This window comes from Diplotaxodon limnothrissa, linkage group LG2, assembly GCF_057381915.1.
Source record: "Diplotaxodon limnothrissa isolate DT_005_m linkage group LG2, D_limnothrissa_male_GT1.1, whole genome shotgun sequence".
Taxonomy (NCBI): domain Eukaryota; kingdom Metazoa; phylum Chordata; class Actinopteri; order Cichliformes; family Cichlidae; genus Diplotaxodon; species Diplotaxodon limnothrissa.
The window spans coordinates 27,191,071-27,200,071 of record NC_140597.1 but is presented as its reverse complement, the minus strand read 5'-3'; the positions used below and the strand labels follow the sequence as shown (position 1 = coordinate 27,200,071).

At 42.2% G+C, this 9,001-nt stretch overlaps 1 protein-coding gene across 1 annotated transcript; it reads right to left on the bottom strand.

Annotated features, from left to right (window-relative positions):
- Positions 1–2,350: 2,350 nt before the first annotated feature.
- On the bottom strand, positions 2,351–5,506 carry mchr2b (melanin concentrating hormone receptor 2b). Its single transcript, XM_085369501.1, has 2 exons — positions 5,043–5,506; positions 2,351–2,990 (listed from the first exon to the last, which is right to left on the bottom strand). The coding sequence occupies exons 1-2, from the start codon at positions 5,444–5,446 to the stop codon at positions 2,351–2,353; spliced, it is 1,044 nt and encodes a 347-aa protein (XP_085225627.1). The 5' UTR covers positions 5,447–5,506.
- Between the last annotated feature and the right edge of the window lie 3,495 nt (positions 5,507–9,001).

The window sequence follows — 9,001 nt, the reverse complement described above, 5'->3', positions numbered from 1 at the left end:
AAAGACATTACAGTATTCTGGAGAAAACCTCGAGATAACACTTTGAACTAATGGGAAGGAAAAACTCCCTTTTAACAGGAAGAAACCTCCGGCACAACCAGGCTCAGGGAGGAGCAGCCATCTGCTACAACCAGTTGGGAGTGAAGGGAAAGAGAAAAAAAAGGAAAGAAAGAGAAGACAAAAGAAAGAGAGGAGCAGGAAACCAGACTAACACGGAGTAACGAAGAGAAAAGAGAAAAATGTAACGACATCCTGCAGGGGTTCATAAACGCCTAGGGAGTGAAAAGAGGTGAGTGGAGATGTGCTAAGTGCATCGCATGAGGTCCTCCAGCAGTCTGAGCATATAACAGCATTACTAAGAAAGGATTTAGGGTCACCTGATCCAACCCAAACTATAAGTCTTATCAAAAAGGAAAGTTTTAAGTCTATTATTAAAAGCAGAGAGGGAGTCTATCTCCCAAATTCATACTGGGAGCTGGTTCCACAGATACAGGCTCTGCTTCCCGCTCTACTTTTATAAACTTTGGGAACCACAACAAAGCCTCAGTAAGTCTGAAAGCAAAATACTCTGTTGGGATAATATTATACTATAAGATCTTTAAGCTATGATGGGGCCTGATCAGTCAAGACTTTGCATGCAAACACAAGGATTTTAAAATCAATTCTAGGTTTAACAGGGAGCCAATGAAGAGAAAGAGGTCCCGTTGGTGCTCTCACCGCAGCGTTTTGGATCAACTGGAGAATTTTTAGAAGAACCTGATAATAATGCATTGCATATCCTCCACTGGGTGGCTGTGCTGAGCTGAGATAAAGTGACAAATCTGGACATGTAGAGGTAAATCTGCATGTCCAAACTCTATTGAAATAAGCTACATGTGGTAGTTCAGACATCTACTAATGATCTCTTCCAGGGCACATTCCCTTTGAAGGTAACTACGGTGGCCCTGACAGGTCAAATGCACAGTAATTTAAGAAAACACCAGCATGTAGAAAAATGCTGCAAAAACACACGAAACACAGCAGAAGTAAAAATATAACAATGGAAATGGGAAAAAAAAATGTCACAAAACACAATAGAAGTGTTTTTGGGGAGTCATTAGTGCAGATATGACAGAAGCCAAAATATAAGAAGGACTCCACTGACACACGCTTTAAAAGAAGAAGAGGAGGATGCATCGGTATCGGTGACACAGATGCCTGTTTACTGTTCACTCCACGACTGTTCCTTCACGTTATCGTCTCCCCCAAAAACACTTGTGTCGTGTTTAGTGAGATTTTAAGCTGCTGCCGCCATGAAAAAAAAATGGACAGAAACTGGGATATTCCCGTTTTTCTCTTGTGAGTTTGTATTGAAATGCAACAAGGAATCACTTGAGGGCCGTTGACAAAGATAATGTGAGCTTACTCATTGACAAAGGCTCCCTTTCACAATACAGGGCCTCGATATGAAGTCAGACTCTGAGAGCCACTTCAACACTTCGAGCTCGGTTTGTATTTTGAGTTTCCAAACGAATTTACATGTCGTTAAATTACCACAAACTAATTTTCCAACTTGTATGCATCCAGGGCCCAGTCGCCTAATTAAGCACAGCTGGTAATCCACAGCGCAGAGAGAAACACACTGAAACACACTGATTATTTACTGAGGAGCAAGTGTGCGAGGACTCAGGAATGACCTGTAATTAATGAATGTGCGTTCCTCTTTAAAAACTCACTAGGCTCCTTCACCTCAGTTGGCACACAATGAATAAACAACACTCAAAATTAAAAGAATTCATCTTAAAAACTTATGAAAGAAACCAGTGATGATCATCTACTGTGCAGTCATAGCTGTTTCCAAACTATACAGTGACAGTTTATTCCTCTGTGTTTATGCTGCGTCACAGATCTAACAGGAAGCGTTATACTTATAAAACGTTCTCACTTTTCATTGTGCATTTTAACGTTACACTGAAGGGAAATGAGTATGCGGTCTCTGTAACATTATCCGTCAAACACATAATAAAGCTGACTCCTTCTATCACCCTCCCATAGAAAGAGTCCTGAACATCACATCATTTCACACACTCAGCATGTGAACGCTTATCCAGCAAGCTGCACTTCAGTGTTGCAACTGACCAGCAAGAGACTGGAAGTACAGTTTATGAAGGCTAATGGAAACACTGAGGCTAAAAGAGAAAAAAACAGTACTTCCACTTTCCTGTTTTTTTCAGCTGCGGTTGCTTTTGCTGCTCGTGCCATTACGTTAGGTGGTATGAGTTTATGGTGATTCCATCCATCCGAGCTCCTTTCTTCTGTGTTAAGCAGCAATATATTTACATGTACATATGTGTATATATAGAAAAAAAAGTTAGATGACCGTACAGCGGTAGTTGGGGTCGTTTGTCGTGCTGGAGCCATCTGTTTTGACCACCGTCACCTTGGAGGAGTGCTGGGAGCTGTGCAGCGCGTTCTTTCGGCACAGACGCTCACGGTAATTCTGGGCGAAGATGAGCAACATGAGCGGATTGATGCAGCTGTGAGAGTAGCTGAGGCAGATGCTGATGTTGTAGGCATAGACGAAAGCGACGGTTGGCTTGTTGTTGCTCAGGTTGATCACCTGGATGACGTGGTAGGGCGACCAGCAGATCAGGAACAGGGCGATGACCATGAGGACCATCTTAGTGGCTCTTTTAGCCCAAACAGACTGCTTACGCTTGACCCGACGTATGGAGCTGAACACGTGGTAGAGGGTGAGCGAGTAGAAGGTGCTGATGATGATGAGGGGGATGATGAAGCCCAGGATAGACTGGTAGAGAGTGTACCAGTACATATCTTCAGGCCCGTCCAGGTACATCATACACACCTCCAAATGCTGCCTGCTCACAACCTTGGCGTACATCATGACGGGGACGGAGAGGAGGAAGCTGCCCAGCCACACCAGAATATTGATGATGATGGTCCACTGCACGGTCCTCTTTTCTGAGGTGGGATGGACAATAGCTATGTACCTGTGAGGGAGAATGCACTGTGTAAAGAGTATGACCACTCTCTTGAACACAAATGGTAAAAGCAGCTTTGCCAGAGTGCATGCAAGTGCAGGATTTTGCTTGGATGGTCATTTTCATGCTGGATGAGCTCAGGCTACCCAATGAGATACAAGGTACTATGTCAGAGATACACAATCATTAAAGTGATGATTGCACTGATAAATCAGCATAATTTAATAAGAGTAATTTAGCAAGAGGATGTAAACACATTTCCATATGGATTGTGCTTCAGTTTGAAGAGCCAGAAAAATCATTTTGCCATTACATGCAATCATTGCCATTTAAGTAGAGCCAGGGACTGTCTGCATGTTTGCGCCTGACCTTTCTGTTGCGATTTAGCAGGCGTGGACACAAAAACACTCCTGTAATTTCCTCCATGACATGCTGCTAAATTGCCATTGCTCTCTTATCATTAATTTAGTATACTGATCATTCAGAGCCATTCGTGTCCTGAGCTCAGGTTGAATATGTTTGCTATATGCCCAAATACCCCCACTTCAGACTGTCAAAACACTAGATAGCCCTGCACTATATTATGTGCAAAAAAGGTGTCCCTAGATGATTTTTAGGTTTGCATAGAGGAAGAATACTACAGTTTACCTCTATGCAAAGAACCAACAGCCCTTCGGGTATTGTGTTTCAAATAAACAAACACTTGTACGTATCTAAAACCTATAAATCCAACAGCATTGGGGCATTAAAACATGAGTCACTCATCTGTAAATGTTTTTACAATTATTTAGGTCTTCTGTTAATTGGGAACACGATCATGTTGGTATCCACAAATCTCCCATGAAATGAAATTACACAGCAGCCCGAGATAAAGTGGCCTTTGTTGGGATAAACAGCAGCGAATTCAAAGAAAAGCACCGTAATGGCAGTTTGGACTTTACCTAATAAGAAATTAAGGGAAAAAAAAAAAATGCAATTACAGTATGAGCAGATGTTGAGCAGATAATGTATGCTTTCTTTGAAAGGTAACATTGATATCAGAAATAAGGGGCAACTCAAATAAACTCAGATAATCAGATATCAAAAATGTGATTTGGAAACTCGGGAAAATCAGCTGCTTTTTGTTTTAGGTTTCCATGAGTTTCACTGCCATTTGACTCAAGACTACAGACTAAAATTATTTGCCTTGAAAGGGAAGAAGTTTTGATTTTTTTTTAAAAGGATTGTTTGATCTTTTCCTCAGTGTTTGCTACAGTTAAGCCTTTGTCTTTGTTTTCCCCGTTAAAGAAGTGATTTAAAATGATGAAGCTGAATTGATGTGATATAAAGCTCCGATGATTCACAACCTAAATGGCAAAGCAAATAAGAAACCTGTGAGGAATTCTTCCTGTGGAGGTGGTGCCGCTAAATCGGAGCACATTTATCCGGTCCAGTGACCCCCCTCGCAGAAATGTATTATGTGTATTATTCTGAAGATGTGTGCAATCATACCTCTGTCAAAGCCACCTGATCCAGATTATGTCTAAATGGAGATGTTTATCACTTCAGCTCTTTGGCGTGAGGGCTCATTTAATGTCCTGAATGTGTTCAGCTCACAGACCCGACACATTTATATAGGGAAGATTGTGTTTTCATGGGTTGTTACTCGCATGAAAAAACCCACTCAGTGGTACATTTTTAGAAGGAGTGCCTTTCAAAAGAAATGAAAGCTTCACTTGCACCCACTGAGGCTGGCTATGTATCAGGCTGAACAAATGAGCATGAGCATGGATTTCTGTTTTCAAACAGAAAACTCTGGAAATGAGATTTAAAAACACCTACTGTGGAATAAAATAAAGACAGTGAGTACAAAGTGGATACCAGACAACTACTTTTACTTATTTTCAGGTAATATTGGGTTGTTATTATCTTGATTTTTTGCACAGATAAATACAGATAAAATTTGTTGTTAGCATGCTTTGGGGGATATCTTTTGTTTTGTTTTTTCCTAAAAGATAAAATATTAAAATATCTTCATGGATTGGGAACAACTCTGTGAGATGTGTGGATTTCAACGCTTACCGATCAATGCACAACACAGTGACAATCCCCACTGTGGTGAACTGGTTGCTGACATCCACCACAACGACCGCTTTGCACATGAAGTTTCCGAAAACCCACTGCCTGTCTCTGACCAGCTGGTGAATGTTGAAGGGCATCACAAGCAAGAAGAGCATATCTGCTATTGCCAGGTTAAACACGTAGATGTCTGATACCATTTTCTTCTTGCACGCTGCCACCGCGTAGATAACCAGCCCGTTGGCAACAACTCCAACTGAGCACAGGATGCCATAAATGGAAGGGAATATGTGCATGAAAGTGGTGATGTCGATCTGACTGTAAGGCGAGGGAGTTGAATTCTGACATGACTGATCAGCGAAGCTGTCTGTTTGGTTGTTTTTGCACAATATGCCAGTGTCATTCATCTTCAGCTCGTCCTCACAGTCACCTCGGCGTGGCCAGTAATTAAGTGGCGCACCGTGCGCTCCGGGATCCCCTCAAGCCCGAGCTTCAAACTTAGGGCGGCAAACTTTGGCTCTCTCTCCAAACGCGCGTATCCGCTTCTCTGCCCTGGCTTTCACTTACAAGGATTATATGATTTAGCACAAGAGGAGGGAAAAAAGCAGTGTCCAATCCAGGCTGACTCCACTAGCAAAGATATCGTTCCGAAGATGTTTATATGTGGGAGCAAATTAGGATCCAAATGTTTACTGTGCGCTTCTGCCGCGAGCTTCAACGGACACCAGTGTTCCCTCCTTGTAGAGGATCACGCTCCGCGTTGTGTAATGAGAGGAGCAAATCACAAATCGGCACTTTAACCTCATGACAAGAATTTTTTTTTTTGGGGGGGGGGGGGGGGGGGGAGTAAAAAAACATTTAGTGAGACATTTTTGATCATAGGGGCGTTTCCATGATTTTTTCCCATTTAAACGAGGCGACACACCCACAGTTTGTGCGCCTTTACGCTTCTACTTCTTTCTGGGTGTAGGTTAAGATTCAAGCTTCGTGGATCAAAGAGGACTTCCTGCTTAAACTTTAAGACGGCAAACTGAAAGAATCTCTCTTCAAGTTCTTTCAAATCGTTTAAGGCGTTAAAAAAAAGTTGGAAACAAATCTGAGGTTCAGACTGCAGACAGCTGTAGCGTGCCCCCCTTCCACACTTCTCTTGTTTCACTTAATTTTTTTACATAAAACAAAAGATCTGTCTCCCTTTGGGGGGTTTACCTAGATTTCCAGACGATCTTTAAACATTCTTCTCTTTTGCTTTCTCTAAATTATGATTAGCTTCAACTTCAGCAAATTAAGGCTGGCAATTAAGTTTTCCGGTGGTGAATAAGCCCTAAAGGCTCCTGTCTAACCCTGCTATCAAAGATGTGATTTTCTTTGGAGCTTTGTTCTGACATCGCTGGGAGCAGCTATAAAGGACAGGAGCTGATCCAGAATCTGAAGCAGCTCAACGTAGAGAGGGCTCTGCTGGGATCTCATCACAGGTCATCCGGCAGGAATATATATTGGAGGTTTCAGGGGCTGTTTGTTCATTCCCCGTAGTGCTTTCTTTCTGTTCCACCAACCATTCAAAGACGCATATAATATAATTATTTTTCACACAGTCCTCACATAAAATATACATTATACTTTTGCCAGTTCTCTCTTGTCCAAAACACACAGCCCACCTGCCTCAGCGAGCTCTTTAAACTCAGCTCTGAGATGAGTTTTGCATTTAATTATCTTGATCCTCCACACCAGCCCTCCTTCGTGCAGAGATATTTAGTATTTAGTATTTATTTATTTATTGTCATTGTCAAGAACAATGAAATTGCGTTTGGGGCTTCCATACAACCCAAAAAAAAAGAAGAAAATAATAAATACCCCTTAAAACCCAAGTGTACATATTTAACCCAGTGTGACTCCAATGCAATAAGACAATCCTTAGCAATAATGTTCGTAGAAATTCAGACAAAGACCTGAGAAACATGACAAAATACAACAATGCAACCCATTCAATATTATTGTACTGTGAGATATGATATCAGATATGACGGGTAATTGCTGTGATCTAGAGTACCTGTGCAGATTCTATCTACAAGTCAAAAACATGCAGAGTGACTAAAAGCAAGGCCGTTCGCTGCGTTTTGACTGAGGCCCCTCCACTTTGATATCAGCAATTCAAGGACAGGAGATGTGACTACGTTTCAAATAGAGGATTTGCATAATAATGTCCCCCCGCAGTATCAGAAGTCATTTGCTTTGCTTAAATGTTTTTGAGCAAATCCTTGAGATCAAGGACTAATCCATTGTTTGCATTTATTTCATTTAGTGTTGAATAACTTCATACTCTCTACATGGGCTCCTGTGGAATATTATATAAGAAGTGCGAGTCCCTGAGAAGGTCCTGATTTCTTTTCGATATATTTCTTCGTTGTATATCTCACTGGGTGGATGCTCCCCTACACAAGTTACCCCTAGAATGAATTCTAAGGACTTTTATTGTCCTCTGATAGTTTACAGATGTCACCATCAGTGACGTCATGAGTCATCATTGGACAGCTTCTTTTTTGCCTTTGCCTGCGTGGGTTTCTTCTGGGTTTCTTCCACAGTCCAAAGGCAGAGTTTGTTGGTTTAATTTTCTAAACTGGCATACCGGCTGTAGGTGTGGGTGTGAGATGAATCAAGCTCTCAAAGCACAGAGAATCAATGTATGTGTGAATGGATCAGTTTGGCTTGTTGTGAAAGATGGCTTTAGGCGGTTAGTGTGACTACAAAAGCTGTCCATTTCCATTCTTTTCAAAATTTCCATTTGTGCCCTGCACATTGTGTTTAGTGCAGATTTGCTAATGTTAGCGGGCCCACTTGGCAGGTAGTTTGTTCCAAGCTTGCCACGGTTCTTCTGTGGATTTGGGCAGTCTCACTGTCTTTTGTCTCCTTGTGTAATCCTAGACTGACTGCAAGATGTTGAAATCAAAGGTCCACGGGCGCAGTGCCATCTGTTTTAGGACTCATTGTTCCTCTTGTAACAGAGGATAGTTCAGCTGCAGACTGAATTTGGGACCAGTCAGGCAACATCCTGATGGCTCTGCATCATTGATAACAACCAAATACATTTACACAACACTGTGCGGCTCTGTGTGTGTGTGTAGGTGTGTGTGTACGTGTGTGTGTGTGTTTTAATAGCTTGTTTAGAGAATAACAGTGTTTCTCATGTGACTATCTGTTTCTTAGAAGGCTAGTAGAAAATAGTACAAAAAAGACACAGATCTCATTGTTTGCAGCAGCACGCTTCTTGTGCTATAAATGATAGACTACTGTGGGCTGAACGTACCCAAAGCTCTAAGAGCTGGGCTTGTGGCTGATACAAATCTCCAAAGGCGCGCAGTGTTTGAGTCTCTCTTTCGGCACCTGCCACTGTGAGCGCTGATGCGCGACAGGGTTAGTAGGGTCTTACCTCACACCTGCTCAAGTGGTCGAGCGCAGAGGACGGCGCTCGCCCTGGTCTAGCCCATGGATTGTGAAAGTGTGTTACTGTAAAAAGTACACTGCAGAAAAAAAGAGTGACAGACCAAGCCTGGATCAAGTTAGGATTAGCTGACAGCTTGTTAAAGTTTGGAGTGTGCCGACACGTTTCTGGGTACAGATTAAACCAGAAGGGTTAGGTGTATTAAAACCACAGGAAGATAATGCTTTACCATGCATTACCCTCTTGAGAAACTTTGCATCAAGGCATTCATGCAGAACACCCACATGAACATTGTCTTAGATCAAGAATCCCACCAATATATCCAAACTTGCCAGATCCCAATCCATGCAAGCCTCTGGTCTTGCATGGCCAGTGACACTTTGCACACTTTGCAGACAATGCCCAGACGCCATAGGTCAGGTAGGCTGCCTTGAAGTGGAAATAGAACAGCAACAGCAGAGTCTAGTGACAACAGGAGGGAAAACAAACAAAGAATCAAGAACAAAGAGTCAGAGATGCGAAGCGG

Excerpts from the sequence above, each read along its gene's own strand:
- mchr2b (XM_085369501.1), bottom strand. The coding sequence starts at position 5,446 with ATGAATGACACTGGCATATTGTGCAAAAACAACCAAACAGACAGCTTC. Across the intron at positions 2,991-5,042 it reads ACTGTGTTGTGCATTGATCG|GTACATAGCTATTGTCCATC; the intron begins GTAAGCGTTGAA and ends TCTCCCTCACAG.